The sequence below is a fragment of the Thalia democratica genome, chromosome 6 (genome assembly GCF_965202585.1).
Source record: "Thalia democratica chromosome 6, ktThaDemo2.hap1.1, whole genome shotgun sequence".
NCBI classification, from domain to species: Eukaryota; Metazoa; Chordata; class Thaliacea; order Salpida; family Salpidae; genus Thalia; species Thalia democratica.
Window position 1 is genome coordinate 49435874 of NC_139170.1, and position 19660 is coordinate 49455533.

Sequence of the window (19660 nt, forward strand, 5' to 3'; positions counted from 1 at the left end):
TAGTAGTAACTAAAAAGCGTACAAGTTAAACAATTTATTATGAGCGTTTTTTTTTAAGTATTTTCGCTAAGTTTCAAATATAATTGATTATATTGGTCAATAAGAAATAAACATTTTTAATGTTCAATCAAAATAACAAAAACCATGATTGTATTTTGCTTTTATTATTAATAATAAAACAAAACATATTTACGTAGTCAAATGCACTTTGTTTACATGAAATACTTATAATTATCGGTTTAAACTTTGGTTTACCATAATTTTGACCAATGTATTTTTAATGTAGTAATATTAGAACAAAAACTTTTAACTAGTTTCAAAACTTGTTTTAGTCTATTTAGCGTAAACTTATTACAGCATAAAAACTGTTATTTAAATGTTTCACTTTATTAATCACTCTATTTTGCATCATTCAAAGATGTTACAAAAAAGCTATATGAATTTTATTAAGATGAGTTAGAGCTAAAAGAGTATAAAGTTTTATTACATTAGTAAAGTAGCAATTTTGAAGTACATTTATTTCGTACACAAACTTAAACATATTTAAAGTTAAAGCTAGATATTCAAGTTTAATCGTATGATTTAAGCCAGTGTTTATTAAATTGTGCACATTACAGTGCATGGATTTCTTTAAGGTAGGGAAAACATCTTGAGGTAGCCTAAAAATAATTACATAATTAATACCATGTATTAGGTTTAACTTGTTTTTTTTTTAACTGATCAGCATAAATACATTTCAATCGGTAGTCATAAAAATAATTGATAAAAACAAGATATTAGCTATGGTTTGCATATATTTTTATTGCTGCAGTATAGATAAACTAATATCAAAAGTTATGTTAGCACTTAGCAAATAAAAAAGAAGCATTTTACTGTCGTGTTATACAAATTTGACTTTTTAGCTTATTCTACTTACGGCTAGATGTATTGTTTAAATTACAAGTTTATAATATAAACTATAAGCATGTTGTACAACTTACTTTTAAACTAATCGTATTTCAATAGAATGTTAAAGTTTTATAATAACAATATAATGTCAGTTTTAAGTGTTAATATGACCTCTGAAAAAAAAAAACTGTAACCAAATTACAAAAAGTTGTAAGTTTCATTTTTTTAATTTTTATAAACATTAAATAAATAAATATTGAAGACAGTAAATTTTTTGAAAATTTGGTAACCAAAACTATTTTAGATTAATCTTGTATTCATACATCTGTATCATGATCGTTTTCAAGCCAGTGTTTTTCAAATTGTGCACATTACTGTGCATGGATTTCTTTTAAGTATAAAAAGAATCTTGAGGTAGTCTGAAAATAATTACATAATTAATATCATGTATTAGCTCAAACTCTTTATTTTTAACTGATTAGCTTATATGCATTCTGAATCGATAGCTATAAATAAGCCATAAAAAAATGATAAAAATAAGGTATTTGCTATGATTAGTTTGCATGTTTGCTTATTGCAAACTAATCAGGTTTGTAAATCATAAAGATTGTTAGCATTAATAAAAATAAAAATAAAATCACAGTCGTATTATACCAATTTATCGTTTGAGTTACTAACACAACCTTTTTAACTTATTATACATACAGTTAGATATTTTGTTTAAATTGCAAGTTTATAATATGAACTATAGAATTTATAACCTATTTCAAACTAATCTTCGTTGATTAGAAAGTATGAATTTTTATAATATCAATAGTAAGGAAAGTTTAAGTGTTTATATGTATTTTGAAAAAAACTGTTAATCAAATTACAAAAATGTCGTAAATTTCATTATTGTTAACTTTTATAAACATTTATTTAATAAAAGTTGATGACAGCAAATGTTTTGAAAATATTGTAGTCAAAGTTATTTTAGATAAATCTTGTATTCATACAACTATATGTTAATAATCATAAAAACATTCATACCACTATATACAAATAAGATGTTTGGTTGGCCATAATCTTTGCCCCAGGTATTTTGCTTTAACTGTATATATAGAAGCTAAATGACTTGTTTCATTACAAAGACATTTTAGTTTGGTCTTTTTTCTTTTCAAAACTTACTAGATTAGCCGTACTTTAATTTTAAAAATATTAATTTAAAGTAAGCTTTCGAGTATTTCATTTTACACTTTAGTTTTATAAAATTTTGTTATTTTTTCAAAATATTATTTTGTTAGGATATATTTTTCCAAAAAACAAACTTAAATTAATAATATGAAAGTTTATTTAGCGCTGTGCAGTTTAGTGTTGCTTTTCCAAGGTTAGTTGCTTTTAGACTTCAGTATGTTATATCATTGTAACAAACTACGAAATAAATAGTAGCATTTAAAGAAGCTGGTATAAAACTTAGAAAACTTTTTCATACTAACACAGTTATTCAGGATCATTAAATTGTGTTTGATACAAAAAATGTCATCGTAATAAAAACAAGAGTAAAAGAAATAATTAAGCTAGTTTGACAATAGAACATATATCACAGTGTTTATACAGCAACAGTATAGGAACTTAAATATTTTTATTAAAGGCTTAAGAACGTCTCTTTCATAAATTGCAAAGAAGCTTTCAAATTTTGTTAAGCTGGTTACAGAATTAAAAATGAACCATTTAAAGGTTGTACAGAAAAATTACCAAAGTATTTAAACAAAATGCTATTAAATAAAACTTTTTGCTACCCGTACCTTATAAAAAGCATTTTGGTATTGTTAAAATAAAAAGATATATGAAAAGTGTTTGTAAGCGTACTTAATAGATTTTTTTAACTATTTCAGCATCAGAATGCACTTCCATCGACTGGCGTGGTTTCAGTGAGGAAAAGGAAGGAAATGAAAAAGTTCAAAAAATTGCCGAGCAAGTAAAAAAATAATTATAAATTAAGCACTAAGCGGCAGAACATGATTTCGTATTTTATATTTTGAATTATCATTTTCAAATGTTAAACGCTGACTTTTTTCTAGAATATATTAGCGTTCAGTAATTGTAACGCCTCAAACGTAAAATGTGTGTTATTAAAACATTTTGATTTTAATAAGGATAAACAGGGATTTTTTAAGAATAGTATTTTTATTACTTAGGTCAAAGACGAAGTCAGAAGAAGGTATAAAAGCATGACAATGTACAAAGTAGTGACTTTTCACGAAAAAATCAATAACGATTCTAACTGGTATATAATATCGGTTCGTTTGAACTACTTTGGTGTTGAAAATAAATCAACAAAACATTCATATTTTTTAAATGCTTCAATAGTACATAATAAAATGTTAAAATTTGTTAAATCATAAAAAAAATGGTTTAAAGTTAAAAACATAGCGCTTATAAAACTTTTTACTAATGACAGATTCAATTAGACGAAGACAAATATGTCATGATTGATGTTGAAAAGTCACACACAAGAAGAAAGGCAAAATTCTTCGGTTTCATTGAAGAAGATGTAGTTGAATTTTATGTATAAAATCATTTTAGAAAAGATCTATAAAAAAATTAAACTTATTATTCATTAAAAAAAATTAGTTTCATTTTAGTTTATGTCTACTTTTTTTCGGCTCTCATTTTGGTAGCTATCTTTAATTTACAGATAGTTCAAAAACTAACAACAACCTTTAAAAATTAATAATAAAACTATATAAACCTGAAAACTTTCGTTTTTTCAGATTTTAGCACATTTTTATGTATTTAATTTTTTCATGCTTTTAGGTTCCCCCAACACAAGCCTACATAGAGCCTGTAGAGCCAATAGAGATGCCAAACGAATTCGGCTACGGCGAACCCAAAGAAGCTACTGCTGAAATTCAAAACATGCTCGAACAGGTTTGAGTTACTATTTACATTAAAATTATTTTTTTTTAGCATATTTTACACTTTTCAAATATAATTACGTCAACTATTCGTAGAACATAAACGGAATAAAGCTATAATGTATGTTTTTATCCAATACTAAAAGTTTTGAATATTTTGACAGTTTAAAAACTAAAGATTTGTTGTTTTGAATTTATAATTTAAAAATTTAAAAGTTGTTTTAAGTATAAGAACTTGCGTTCCGTTACAAAGCTTCTGCTGCTATAAACTTAAACTTATTTTAATTCGAAATTACTTTATCTAAGCTTCTTTTCTTCTCAATATTTTTAAATACTTTCATACCATCTAACAAACAATTTGACTAATTTAACGTCTTCAAAACTGAAAAACGCAATTTAACCTATCAACCTGAATTGCACTTAAAAGATTAATAATACATTTTAAAACTTAAGCACTACAACAAACTCACCAGTTTTCGCACACTCTAAATTAGGTAAAAGACGAAGGTGAACAAAAGTTAAACGAAAGAGAAAGTTACGATTATTACTCCGGAAGGCAAAGCAAACACTCGCTGACGAAGTGGAAGGCTTCAGAGTACAGGGATCAGCATGTGCCAACAGGAACGTACTATGAAATATGGGTGGGTCGACAAGAGTTTTCAAAATATTGTTACGCAAATTGAGTGCGGAAGTTTATGATAGATTTATGTTTGAATAAAACAAAAACTTTAGGCTCATATAAATGAAGCGATTTGTTTAAAAAGTTAGGAGTTGATCCTTTAAATATATCTAGCTTTTCAAAGGTGTCCAACTGCGTAGTTTTTATTAAATTTAACAGTAAAGCGACAGTTTTGAGTACTGGTTTGGCTACAAGTTGAAGGCTGCTAGTTTTGTGCTCTTTTACTTAAAAACAATTGTATACACAAGTAGTAATGTACAATACAAGTGTTTGTTAACTATTAGCACTTTATAACAGTCAACTATAGTTTTGCATAATCTCTACGGTTTTTTACTATAAAAACAGTTTACTGAGTAATTTTAACTCAATTTTTTAATTAATAAAGCAACTTTGTTTACAATAACAACAAAATTATCAGGTTAACACGACAAGGGAAAACGAAAGCACGGTTGTTGTTTACAAGGGAAACAATGGAGACTTGGAATTCTACGATGCTGAACCGCACAACTGGTATTTGGAAGAAATGAGAATGGTGGAACAGATGAGGTGGGCCGAAGAGTACCACGGAGTGTAGAAACTCGTAGGAGTGTGACACGCTTTAAATTATTTTATTGTTGCTGTTGCTCTCGCGTTTTTCTGAACGTAAAAATTAAACTGCTTGTAGTAAATTTGTTAGTTTACATTCAAAATTAAATGTTCAAACGTAACACTCTAAAAGTTCGACAAAAGTATGATACAGCCAAAAACATTTTACATCCTTTTTAGCTCTAGAAAAAAACAATGCGTTTTTATAAAAAATAAAGCAAAGACCTCGAGCATGAAGAAAAAAAAACATTGTGTTTTAAATCTAATAAAAAAAAAATATTTTACTGTATCCATTAGTTTTTACTAGTTTACAAACTGAAACACTTTAGATTTGTTTCTCTGAAACTTCAATAGAGTATGTATAACATAAGACAACAATTAAACAGTTTTAAGTAGTTTGTTCATGTTATTTTTTAAGATGACTTTTTAGAATAATATAAAAGTTTTTGTTGCATAGATACTTTTTAGGTTAAATTAAAACAAAGAGGATCAAGTTTGACAAAAGTAGTTATTTTTTAACCAAAGAACAAAAAACAGTAAACTAATTTTTTGTAAACTTTAGAAAAGTTACAATTAATAAAAAAGTTTAAACTATTAATTCCTTATTAAATGTTTTACATGTGGTCACAATTATTTTATACTTGTCTTGTATTCATACAAACGTATGTTAATAGCAGTACAAAAACTTACACTACTATATGCGAATATACGTTTCTTACTGACCGCATTCTTTCCCCGAGGTATTTTGTTTATACTTTTTATGTAACACTATTACAAACTAATTATGTATAAAAAGTATAGATTGTGCTCTAACTGTTTTTATTTATACTTTATTTTTTGTGTTGTTTGATTTCTTTTTTATGTTTCTTCGACTCAATTTCTTACCAAAAATTTAGGTAAAATTTGAATAAAAACGTTTAAAAAACATTTGATTAAGCTAAAGTTGCCAAAAAAGCAGTAAAGTGCAAATTGTTGCAAACACTATAAAAAAACAGACATAACGGTTATAAAAGTAAAATTGTTTTGTAAAATATGGATAAAGACTTTAAACAAAATTAAATGATATTTCTGAACAGCAGTCTTATAAAATTTTGTAATTGAAAAATTTAAACAAAAATAATTGCTTTAAACTCATTTTTGTACCGGACTTTTCAATATGTGAAAAGCTTAATATGTATTTTGTCGTTTTTCCTAAGAATTTTAATTTTTTAGTAAATAAAGTTTCTTAATACAACATTGAATAACAGTGCTTAACGGGTTTGAATAAAATTAGATTAAAACATTTTAATTTTATGAACTTTTCAAAAAGATTATGCCCAGTTTTTTGCTCAAGTTACCTATGTGAAAATATACTAAAAGTAGATTATTCAGAGTAGATACATAAGAATTTTTTTTTACATATGAAACTTTACTATTGCTGTTTAGAAGTAAGTTATTTACAATTTTAAAGTACAAGCTTTATCATGTGTTGTAAAATATCAAAAGTATCAAAAGAAAAATATTAAGACTAATATATGTATTTAACTGACACTATTTAAACCGAAACTCATATATGCTACATTTTTGCTGTACTTATTTATCAAAAACTAATCCAAACCAAGAACTCTTAATAGATCTGATGAAACTTTACATTTTTTGTTTAAAGCAACAAAATACTTCAAAATGTTTCAAACTGTTTATTGAATGACAAAAAAAAACGCTCAAAAAGTTTGGGCTATGGACCTGGTGTACAAAAAAACCTTTCGGATATCGAGTCACACACCAAAACAGTTTAACATCATATCCAGGACAGCCCAAAACCTTCCTTTTTTTAAAACCCAAAAAATTTAAAAATACTATATAAATGTTTTAATACAAAAGTACAGCAAAAATAAGCTTAGTCCAAAAATAACTAATTATTTGGTAAGAAAAATTTACATCATGAACTCGATTTATTTAAAAAATTTAATTGGTCGGATTCTAAATTTGACATAATGATCTGTTCTTTAAGGCTTTACAATTATATATAAAATCTAAAAGAAATTATTGCAGTAAATGTAAGATATCATTAACCATTGAAAAGCAAAGTAAATCAAAACTTTTCGCTTGCTTTATATCGAATACTGGTTTACTATCATTTCTAACTCGCTATCATTTCTAACCTGATCATTTCTAACCCGATCACTTCTAACCCGATCATTTCTAACCCGATCACTTCTAACTCGATCACTTCTAACCCGATCACTTCTAACCCGATTACTTCTAACCCGATCACTTCTAACCCGATCATTTCTAACCCGATCATTTCTAACCCGATTACTTCTAACCCGATCACTTCTAACCCGATCACTTCTAACCCGATCATTTCTAACCCGATAACTTCTAACTCAATCACTTCTAACACGATCATTTCTAACCCGATCAATTCTAACCCGATCACCAATAACTCGATCATTTCTAACCCGATCACTTCTGACCCGATCATTTCTAACAAGATCATTTCTAACCCAATCACTTCTAACCCAATTAAACCCGATCATTTCTAACCCGATCATATCTAACCCGATCATTTCTAACCCGATCGTTTCTAACCCGATCATATCTAACCCGATATTTATTTAGCCGATCTGTATTAATATATTAATTTATCATTATTTAAAGTTTGGATTTGTTTTAAAAACAAAATTATCTCAACAAAATTGTTTTATTTAGATGTTTAGTTTATTTTGTTTAAAATAAAACCTAATGTTCTAGTTATACGAATAAAAGTGAAACAAGTTGTATGGATAAAAGTTAAACCAGTTACTCAAATGAAGGCTGAACCAGTTGTTGAAATAATGTGAAGCCAGTTGTTCGAATGAAAGTGAAACCAGTTTTGGAGTAAAACCATTTGTTCGGGTGAAGTTGAAGTAGGATATTGTTGTTCTCTTTTCGGAAGCACCGGAATTAAAAATTTAATGTTTTTTTGTTAATTTTAAATTTTAATTAGTTTAACTCAGTTTTTTTCATTTTTAATGTACAATTTTGGTTTATTTTTGTCTTTTTGTTGTATGTCTTTCTGTATAAGTGGCCTAGGTTTTGATGCCTGGGTCCTTCGTATGACAATAAACTTACAATAATAGTGTTCAGATAGCTTTTGTTTAAAATTTAATTGTTGATATTAATCGGTTCGTTTATTGTTTCGACACTAAGGCTTAAAATTGGATTATAATTAAGTGTAGTTAATTATTTAAAAAGCATTAGGAAAAGTATAAGTATTTTGTATTCTAAAGACTAAATATTAAGTTTTGATAGTCGTCAATGTAAGGAATATATTGAGTATCGCAGCTGTTAAAGTCTATTCTGTACTTTCTTTTGAAATGATTCTATGTGGTTAATATATATTTTTAAGTGTAGAAACCAGATTTTCAATTTGCCTTTAAATTCAGGGAGAATTTATACGAAATATAACTTTTTAAAAATATTAATATCAGCGTTTATGAAACTTTAAATAATACAGTTAATAAAATTTAGTAATTGTAATGGTGGTTTTATTTAAAATTAATATCATTAAATTCTAAGTTTTTTAAACAAAAGTGTATACTGTTTAATACAAAGCCAAAAGTAGAGGTAGAAGGTTTTTAAATACTTAGAACTTGTCATTAACTCGAACTTTAATTTAATTTTAGTTCTTAAATCAACTGGTAAATTGTATATAAAAATTAACTGTAATCAAATTTAATAAACTATAATAAGCTTAACTATGAAAGTTTTGTGTCGAAAACTTATTATTACGCATTTTTTCTTTTTCTCTTGAAATAAAACTTATGTAGGGCAAAATAAATTTACATTTTTCATAAAAAGTTAAAATTGCAAAAACACGATTATTCTCACGATTAATAATAGATATTTCTAAAATAATTTTCTTGATATCTTTTAAAAGTTATTGTTTTACAGTTTTTCAAAAACACAAAGACTTATAGATTACATAGCGATCATTAAATATCAAATGTAAATATTAATTAATAGATTAAACTATATAACTTAAAAACTTATAACAAAATAATAAAACCAGTTTGTATTGTGAAACCTATTATACAGGTTTAAACTTTTAATAAAGAAAAAACTCATCATACTTATATAAATTTAGAGGTGCGAAAATCCACCGAGAATAAAGTCAATAGATTGCAAGCTGGCTTTACTGTAATGAATAAAAAATAAATATGTTTTGTGTAATAATCGTCTGGAAAAATATTTGATTAAAAGAAACAAAGAACTTAATGGAGTTTTTTTAAATTTCTGCTCCTAACTAAACTTAATTTAACTATAATTAATTTATTGTTTTATTTAAAAATGTTTTTTTTAATACTTTTTTTTTTACTTACGTTATTTCAACTGCTCATAATAAAGTAATTTTAAAGAAATGTTTGTCAATTAAAGTATTAATTTAAGTCGCAATTAAAACATAGGCGAGATTTAGTTACCCTCGAACTTGTTATAAAAATAAACTTGTCTGTTAAACTATTAGTTTTAAACATTTTTTTTTGTTCTAAAACAAAGTAGGAATTTATTAATAAATTGAAATCAAGACGGTCAATCGACATAACAACTTTTGCGGTTTAGTTATATAACATAAGTGTTTTAATAGCTAGTTTCTATTAAAAACCATGCTTTTCCACTTAATATAACAAAAGTTTTTAACTTCTCCTAATGTTTGTTTGAATTCCATTATCTTAATAGGCCTATGCAAGTTGCATAACAATTTGTATAAGTTATTAAAATGAAACTAAAACTACCCTACTATAAAAGATTAATACTTTAGTAAGCAATAATAAAAATTTTACGTCAGACTTTCAATGTAGTTTTTAAACCGTAATATAAAAGTTTTTGTATCTGGATATTACAATTTTAAGAGTTTAACTTTAAAATTTGCTTATGTTAAAACTATTGTAGTCACGTCAATTACAATAAGATCCAACTAAAATATAATTATAACTGCTTTTTTTAAAATCCTACAAAGAAGAGTTCAAAATACTTTAAAGTAAACAATTTAGTAAGTTGTATATGATTAACGAAAAACGTCTCTTAAAGTGTATTAAAAAAAAATAATAATAATAAAAAAAAACTAAAATTATGTATAGGATAAAAAATCAAAAAATGAGGTAATAAAAATATATTAAGATTATGTTAAGTTAATACTAAAATTAAAATCTATGTTTGAAATAATTTTATGTTACACAGCAAAATCATTATGTTTTAAAGTAACTAAAAGTTTATTTTTTTATTGTTATTTTAATAACTTCATTAAGACTAGTTTGTTTTTGCATGAAATCCAGATTAAAAAATAAAAACGTAACATAAATAAAATGGGTTAGAAACGATCGGGTTAGAAATGATCGGGTTAGAAGTGATCGGGTCAGAAATGATCGGGTTAGAAATGATCGGGTTTAATTGGATTAGAAGTGATTGGGTTAGAAATGATCTTGTTAGAAAAGATCGGGTTAGAAGTGATTGGGTTAGAAATCATCAGATTAGAAATGATCGGGTTAGAAGTGATCGGGTTAGAAGTGATCGGGTTAGAAGTGATCAGGTTAGAAGTGATCGGGTCAGAAATGATCGGGTTAGAAATGATCGGGTTTAATTGGATTAGAAGTGATTGGGTTAGAAATGATCTTGTTAGAAAAGATCGGGTTAGAAGTTATCGGGTTAGAAGTGATTGGGTTAGAAATGATCGGGTTAGAAGTGATCGGGTTTGAAGTGATCGGGTCAGAAGTGATCGGGTTAGAAATGATCGGGTTAGAAGTGATCGGGTTAGAATTGATCGGGTTAGAAGTGATCGGGTTAGAAGTGATCGGGTTAGAAATGATAGCGGGTTAGAAAAGATCGGCTCCCCGAATTACAGTTAAACATAATTTACAGAGTATAAAAGCCTATCTTTTAAATAATTTTACAAGTACCTTGAAAAAAAATTAATTTTTTATATCAGATTGAATGCATTTCAAAGAAAGTGTATGGTTGCAGTAATAAAACAAAACATCGTTGTTAGGCGTTATAACTTTAATACTTTTGATTTAGACAACTTTGAAGTATTTTTAAAAATATGAGCAACAATATTTCTTGTAAAACACTAACTATCAGTAAATTCAAAAGTTTTAATGTAAAATAATGTAACTGTTACAAAATTTTGATCCGATATACAAAACGTTTCTTAACTTTAGACTTAATTAAAACTAAGCTTTTGAAATACTTGATATTTTCATAGGAAAAAACTTTAAAGAATGAATAAAAATTGGAACTAACTATATCAGAGGTCTGCAGCCTTTTATAGGTCGCGGGCAATCTAAAAAAAAAACAACTGCTCAAGGGCCGCATTGTTAAGCAAAATGCCTTTGGCGGGCCGCATTTATTTTAAATGAAATAATAAAAAATATAAAAGTACTATTTTAGACAAAAAAAAGTGATAGAGTAAGCAATAGTGTTAAATATATTAATGAGTAAATACAAAACCAAAAGCCTAGTTTTAAGACTTTCACACAAACAGTTATTGTTATGTATTTTACACATGGCCGGAATTTTGTGACCCTTGAACTATATGATTCTTTCAAAAATGCTAAGTTAAAAATAACTAAACAAAACTGTTTTTACGTTATAACACTAAAATAAATCTTTTTGAACAGCATATAAAAAAGATTTAGTGTTTTTAGCGTGAATTAAATTCGTTTAGCAAGAAAACTGTTTTCCAATAGATTCTTTTTTACTTTTATTAAACGTTATCCCAAAACTGCCTAAAATAATTATTTTATGTAAATTTTTTTTAAACTAAAAAACTACTTTATGTTTATAAAGTAGGAACTTCGATTAATATTTAATTAACAATTGTAGCGTTATATATACGTATATATATTAAACATGCTTAGAAAAAGCTAAATTTTCAAGTTTAACCCTACGATTAAAGCCAGTGTTTTTCAAAGTGTGTATGAATATATTTTACTGTGAAGAAAAATTTCTTTAGATCATAAAATCTTTTTTTAATTTCATATTTTATAAAAGTATTAGTCTAAACTCTACCTATGTGTGCTTTCAAAGAGTTTCAACACATTCATAGTAAATAACTACAAATATGCAAAATAAAACATCTTCAATAAAAAAATAGAATTAATTTTGTTTGTATATTTATCTACCTCTGCACAGTTAATGTATGTTAATATTTAGTAAAAAAATTAAAACATTTTATAGTCGTATATATTTTATTATATTTAGAATTACTAATATAGCCTTTTTAACTCATTCTACAAACGGGTAGTTTTTATTTTTTGCTTAATTATAGTATAAATTATTAACATGATTTACAGCTTTTTTTTAACTATTTGTTTTCGATTAGAATGTATAAATTTTTCTATTAACTCGTTTTAAGTATTTATATGGGTGTTGCGAAAATTGGTTAAATAAGTTACAAAAAGTTTTATTTTTATTAATCTTTATTAAACAAATAAATGAAAGTTATTGACAGTAAATTTTTTGAAAATATTGTACTATTTTATAAAAAAAACTATTTTAGATTAATCTTGTATTCATACAACTGTATGTAAATAATCATAAAAACATTGATACCACTATATGCGAATAAAATTTATGATTAACCATAAATTTTGCCCCAGGTATTTTGCTTTAACTGTATATATAGAAGCTAAATGACTTGTTTCGTTACAAAAACATTTTAGTTTGGTCTTTTTGTTTTTAAAGCTTACTGAATTAGTTTTATTAAACTTTAGAAATTATAATTTAAAGTAAACTTTCAAAAATTTTATGCTACAGTTTAGTTTCATGATATTATGTTATTTTTCAAAATATTTTTTAGACTATATTTTTTCCAACAAACAGACTTAGATCATCATTTATTAAAATACAAATATGAAATTTTATTTTGCGCTGTGCTGTTTAGTGTTGCTCTTAAAAGGTTAGTTACTATTAGGTTTCAGTATGTAGTAACATTTTAACAAACTACGAAATGAATAGTATAATTTAAAGAAAATGGTATAAAACTTAGAATTTTTTTAAATCTAACACAGTTTTTAGGATCATTAAATTGTATTTGATTCAAAAAAGTTATCATAGTAAATCAAGAGTAAAAGAAATAGAAAAGCTAGTTTCACAAAATATAACATATACCAAATTATTAACACAGCAATAGTATAAGACACTTGAATATCTTTTTACAAGTATTAAGAAATTCTTAATAAGTTACAAACAAGTTTTTACATTTTATAATCAAATTAAGAACCAGTCTGTTATGTAATTACTATTGGAAATTATTTAAAAAGTTATTTAGAGTATTAACTTTCGATAAGTACATAGAATGATATTTGATAAATTAAATTCTCACATTAAAAAAATATCTTATTTATTAAAACAAATTTAACTAAAATGGAAATCATCTTTTTTTTTTATAGCTTTATACGTATGTACAATAAACATATAAAATAAATTAATTGTTTCAGTGTCGGAGTGCATGACTCTGGCGCCTGCCGGTTACAGTGAAAAGAAACCGGCAACCGAAGAAATTCAAAAAGTTGCTGACCAGGTAATAAAAAAAATATTACAAGCAGCTCTCAACATTTTAGACATTAATTTGCAAGATCTGTTTTCGTACATAATATAAACAGCATTTGAATCATTACCTAGTATAATAATTGAAAACAGTAACTTTAGTAAGATATAAAACTTTAAACTAAAAAAGTGTACTAATAAAGTTTTGTTTTTAATTAAGATAAGCTTTATATTGCCGGAAAACAGTGGTTTTCAAATTTTTTATTATTTCTTAGGTCAAAAAAGAATTTAGAAAATCATTATGGTTATCTATGGATACGTACAAAGCTGAAAATTATTGGGAAAAAGTTGATGACGGGACAACCTATCTAATTGAAGTTTTTTAATCTTTCATTAAATTATATAGTTCGATAGAATATATACTTTAAAATACTTAACTTTACTTAATTATTTTTCTAATTTTAATTCAGTTTTACCTTTAGAAAAGTTTTTTTTTAATAAAAACTAAAAACAAAGTAGACTTTATGTATAACAGATTAAAGTGGGTTCTCGCTCAATATCAAATATTTTTTTGGATTTTTTCACGATCAAAGTCCACAAGCCGTTGGGCAGAAGAAAGGCAAAGTTCAGAGGAATCGTAGAAAGAGGTATAAGAAAAGTCATGCTTAATGAATTTACAACAGAAGCAGTTTAGTTTGATACAAAAAAATCAGTTAAAAATGGCCTATAAAAACATTTAATATTTTTTCAACCTTAAAATTGTATTTAGTTTATATTTAGTTTGCATTTATTAAGTTTGAAGAGATTAATTTAACCTAAGATACAAAAACATCTTATACATAAATAATAAAGAGTGACTTTAGCTTGAAATTTTTAAGCTATTTTATTTTTAGATGTTCTTAGAAGAGCCAACTCAGTCTTCTTTACCTTTAAAGCCGAATGATAACGAGTACAGTGGTTTCAAGAACGCGACTGAAGAAGTTCAAAAAATGCTGGAACAGGTACGTGAAACCGTTTGTATAAAAGTTTTTTTTTTTCTTTTAGACTGTTTTTATTTAGAGCTTATTAAATACAGTTAGACTAGCTGTTTGTAGGAAAAACAAACTAATTTTGTCAAAATAGTTTACTTTCAAAGATAATTTTTAACATTTAGAAAATATTTTTATTCATTTCTTTAGTTTGTAAAGTACCGTTATTAAAAAACTTTCAAAAAAGTATTGTTTAAGTTTGTTTTAGTTTAAATTTTCAAAAGCTATACATTTTTTCTTTAGAAAATCAGTTTCTTCTTTCTAAAATATAATACACTTGAATTCAAAAGAAATCTTATATTGCTCATAGAATTCATTATTTTTTTAAATACCAATATATTAGTAATTACACCTAATACCTAATGATTTTTTAAAGTAAAAAACGCAGTGACGCTTCTTTTTTAAACTCAATTATGCATAAATGGCCAAATTAATAGTTTTAAAACTCAAGCATTATTAATTAGTGTGCGACTTGATAACAAAAAGGTTTTTTTTTTGTGCGCCGGTCCTAGGACCAAATATTTGAGCGCTTTTATTTTTGTCGTTCGATAAACAATCAAAAATTTTTTTTAATTTAGGTAAAAGTTGAAGGCGAGAGAAAACTGAACAGAAGGGGTGACATGCACTCATTGACTGAGTGGGGAGCTTTCCATTACAGAACCCAGAAAGTTTCCACTGGGACTTTCTACGAAATATTGGTGAGCAATAATACTTAATATTCAATATAAAGACTTTTTAAACGTTCTATGAAATATTAGTGGGCAATAAGACTTCACATACAGATTTGAGTGCATGATGCACAGAAGTTTAACTAAAAAGTTAAACGATTGAAAAACTAACTTAATCTAATATTTTACATCTCAAACTAAAAAAAAACAAAAATACAGTTTCAAAAATAATTTTTGTAGCTAGATAAAGTCTCCAAACAAAGAAAAAACAATTACAGGTGTAGATATTATACAAACTGTGTTAATAATATATTAATGTAACAATAACACTTTAGTAGCTGGTATAACTTTATAAAAACCAATTGTGTTTTTTTTTATTTATTCTTAATCGTGCATCAGTACAATCTACAAAGAGTCACAACAGCAATACACAAAGTAGTAAAAAACTACAAAAGCAAGCTTAAAAGGTTTAGTCAAAACATAAGGCATTGAACCTTGACAGTGTTCAAAAATTATCATACTAATTTAACCCAACTAAAAATTACAGGTAAAAACAGATCCCCTCACATTGAGTATTGTTGTAATATTGAAGAAAAACAACGGGAAGTTAAAACTGCACGATGCTTATGCAGCTATTATTATGGACACCTTTGAAATGTTCGCTCCTGGAAGTTCAGATGATTAATATAACATAACAAATACAACATGTTTATATATTGCTTTGTCTATTCTTAGCTGTTTTTTTTTAATACGGTTAGATAAAGCAGTAATTTAGATGACTTCTTACTTTTTGTTAGTTTTTGATCTATTAAAACATTAACATTAAAAGTTAAATATTTTATCAAAAAATTATATTTATGTAAAATTGTTAAAATTTGTTGCTCGTCTTTTTATTTTCTACAAGTGTAAATGTATAAAATATGTCTCTAAAACTGTTTACAGCACTTTAATGCAGTTTTGCTATTTAGAGTAATAAATTAAAACATTACAATAACTTTTGTTATACTGATATATATAACTTTCAGTAAAAAAGTAGTGTATTCCCATAAAAACAAAAACAGTAAAATGAGCTTTTGTTGATATCATTTAAATTTTCATTGATATAAATTAAAAATTTTGGAAGTTTTAAAGTTTTGTATACATGTGGTCAAACTGTTTACAATAACTCTGGTGTAATTATAATTGTATAAAGTTATACGTAAATAAACATACAAACACACCACTAAATTACAATAAAGATTGCTGTTTGATCATGTTTTTGCCCTTCAGTCTTTTGATTAAACTTTTTACGTAGAACTCTAATATGTATAAAAAAAAATTGTTTTGTATTTTCACTGTTTTTTTAAACCTTAGTTTTACATTTGTGAAGCTTTAAACTCCAGGTCACGTAAAAATGCTATAACAACTTTTTGAAACGTTAAACTTTGTTAAAGCTTTACAACTTCGGTGAAATCTTTCTTTTCTGAAAAAAATGTGTTTAAGATCAGTTATTGAATCTTAAAAATTAATACAGTAATTTTTCTATTTTTTAACAGTTCCTTTTGAGTATATATTTTTGTGTTGTGCTTAAAGTTCGTAATCAAAAGAAAGATTACTTCATTTATTTAAACATACGTTAAAAAATGTATGAATTAGAATGCTCAATAAACAAGAGCTTAATTGTCAAAGATTTATTCTACGATTGTTTCTTTAAATGACATTGTTTCTCCTAAAACGACTTTTAGAGCTTTTTAGGTAACAATATACATTTACACTGTTGATTGTATATACTGCATTTTACGGTTTTTTTATTATATACAGTTTTTTGGAAAACTTAGTTCTTTTAAGTATACTTTCTAATAAAATGCTGACTAGAAACGTTTAATAAGTCTTAACCGAAACATCTTTCAATCTTTTTAACTTTATAAAGCTTTCAATAATACTAGTATAAGTTTTCTTGCTAAATTTTTATTTAAACAAGCTTATATAAAGTATTAGTATTAGCAATCTGAAACTTTATTTTAGAACTTTTTTTATTGCTGATTAATTGTATATTGTTTGCATATTTAAGTTAATTTTTGTTTTACAAAAAATAAAAAAACAAAGGTAAACAGCGAAGTTATAAAATTAAGTGATAATAATTTTAGTAAAACCTTTTGCACTAACGCAGTACAATAAAACTACTAAGCTGTATATGTTTTTAATAATATATATAATTTTGCTTATGGTAAACACCAAAAACTTATCTTGCTGTACTTATTTATGAAACACTAAAACAAATTAACAACTTTTGAAGGATCGAATACAACTATAAGTTTTTGGTTAGGTAAAAAAATATTCTACGTCTAAATGTTATAAAATCTTATATAAAGTGATTACTTCTTCAAATTTCAATAAGTTTGTTTCAATATATAAACGCATATTATTCAAAAAGTTTTACAACTATATTATACAGACAACTAATTCAAATTTTTGTTTTAGTACCAGGTTGTGTGTATTTAGAATATAATTAAAATAAATTTCTTTATTTTAGTGAACTTTTAAAACAAAAGATGGAACTAGAACAAAAACTCAAAATTTGCTATAGAAGTTAAAAAACTGTCAAATTTGTTAAGTTTTCTAACTTTAAGCTGTAAGATCTTTTCTATTTTTTTTAAACTTTACGGCAACTTTAAAGATATTAGTAAAAAATTATATCTTAAAAACTAGCTTTCAGTAAATATAAAGTGGTAAAAGTAAAACAGTTTAAATATCTGAAATTACGTAAAATCAAATCTTTTTTTGTTAAAGGCAAACTGATTAGTTTGGTGCAACTATGCTTGTGCTAATTGTTTTATAATTTTTTAGGCGATACATAAACTTAGATTAAATTTTAAAAGTTTAAAATATATAAAATTATAAACGTTCAAGAACAAACTGCAATTAAAATGAGCTGAATGAATCTAGTTTGTTTTGAAACTTATAATGTTAAAATAAAAACTCCTAAATGATCTATTAATATATATATATATATTGTAATAAATATAATTTATTAGGAAAATGCGACTTGAAAAATTCCTGAACATATGTTTCACAAAGACAAAAAAAAAGATTGTCTTTAACTTCAGCTGGTTCAATTTAAAATTAAAAAGCATTTAGAAACAAAGATGCAAAAGTTATACAAAAAAAAATATGACGAAAGAATTGAATATTGTACAATTAAAATATTCGGTGCAAAAATTGATCTTCCATCTAACTAAACAAACAACTAAAATTCACAAAAACTACAGTTAAATGAATATAAAATACTTTAAAATGTATTGTATTTTAGGAGGAGCTTTTTTATATGTCGACAAGACGATATGAATTCACTTCTTATAGAAAATCTTTTCACTTCATTCAACTAACTAGAATTTTTTATGGTTTGTGTGATAAAATACTTAAATTACTAATTAAATATAAATAATTCGGTTTTGTTTTTATATAAAGCATCTTATACCTACTTGATGTGTTATTTATAGACTAAAAGTTTTTATTTAAGTTTTTGAGAATGAAGTATTTGAATTTAGCTTTTTTTTATAAAGTTATACTGTTCTTTATTGAACGACAAAAAAGAGCTCAAAATAATTGGTCCTAGAACCTGGTTTACAAAAAACCTTTCGGTTATCGAGTCGTACAACACTTGGATACCTTTACGTCTTGTTCCGCACATACTAATATACTTAAAATTAATTAAAGAAAGAATATTTTTTATTCTTCTTTGAACTAAGACAACGAATACTGACTTAATCGTAGTTTCTTCACAATATTATTAGCGCTAGACAATTAGAGTTAAGTTAAAATATTTAGTAAGTTAGGTTCTTCAAAACTTTTTCATTGTAATTGTTTCAATGATTGGCTTGGTACCTAATATAGTTGCTATAGATTAAATTTTGTGAATTACCATGCAACTTACATAAGCAAAAAAAAAAACGTTTAATTATGGCAACTATAGCATCTCTTCATAGAATAAAAAGCTTTTGAATTAGAACTGATTATGTTGAGTAGTACCAATAAGTTAAGAGTGCCTAAATTCATACCTTATAAAATATCTACGGGATATAGATTAATGTGTACATTTTGAAGATTATTAAAAAAATTAAAACAATTTTTCAAATGATAAACCTCACTAGTTGACGAGCGTTAAAAACGAGTGCGAAAAACTATAAAGAAACTAACATGATAGCAATATCTTAGCACGGGAATCGATTGTCAGCTCACGTAATGCCCTCTTCTTAATTGTAACTTATTTGTAAAAATTCAAATAAAAATGAGACCTGGTCAAGTTAAATAAATCAACTATCTTTAAAATGAGTGTTTGAATATTTAAAATAACCATGCGTAAAAGGCATGATTGAGTTACAATTTATATTTAACTAAAGATTTAAATGATATTTTAGTTTTATTAACAAC

General features: G+C 25.5%; 2 protein-coding genes across 2 annotated transcripts; both read left to right on the forward strand.

Moving 5' to 3' along the window:
• Nucleotides 1–2169: 2169 nt before the first annotated feature.
• On the forward strand, nt 2170–6143 carry LOC145838303 (uncharacterized). The gene is made up of 7 exons (XM_082945873.1): nt 2170–2254; nt 2763–2845; nt 3066–3167; nt 3329–3421; nt 3685–3798; nt 4280–4426; nt 4883–6143. The coding sequence occupies exons 1-7, from the start codon at nt 2209–2211 to the stop codon at nt 5036–5038; spliced, it is 741 nt and encodes a 246-aa protein (XP_082801999.1). The 5' UTR covers nt 2170–2208; the 3' UTR covers nt 5039–6143.
• Nucleotides 6144–12888: 6745 nt separating this feature from the next.
• LOC145838460 (uncharacterized) lies at nt 12889–17119 on the forward strand. The gene is made up of 7 exons (XM_082946059.1): nt 12889–12964; nt 13506–13588; nt 13830–13931; nt 14090–14242; nt 14448–14555; nt 15161–15280; nt 15798–17119. Exons 1-7 carry the CDS (start codon nt 12919–12921, stop codon nt 15933–15935), a joined length of 750 nt encoding a protein of 249 aa, XP_082802185.1. The 5' UTR covers nt 12889–12918; the 3' UTR covers nt 15936–17119.
• Nucleotides 17120–19660: the final 2541 nt, after the last annotated feature.

Coding starts and splice junctions, on each gene's coding strand:
- LOC145838303 (XM_082945873.1), top strand. CDS start 2,209: ATGAAAGTTTATTTAGCGCTGTGCAGTTTAGTGTTGCTTTTCCAAG. Junction 3,422..3,684: donor TCGGTTTCATTGAAGAAGAT/GTAGTTGAATTT, acceptor TCATGCTTTTAG/GTTCCCCCAACACAAGCCTA. Junction 3,799..4,279: donor TTCAAAACATGCTCGAACAG/GTTTGAGTTACT, acceptor ACTCTAAATTAG/GTAAAAGACGAAGGTGAACA.
- LOC145838460 (XM_082946059.1), top strand. CDS start 12,919: ATGAAATTTTATTTTGCGCTGTGCTGTTTAGTGTTGCTCTTAAAAG. Junction 12,965..13,505: donor TTTAGTGTTGCTCTTAAAAG/GTTAGTTACTAT, acceptor TAATTGTTTCAG/TGTCGGAGTGCATGACTCTG. Junction 13,932..14,089: donor GGACAACCTATCTAATTGAA/GTTTTTTAATCT, acceptor TATGTATAACAG/ATTAAAGTGGGTTCTCGCTC.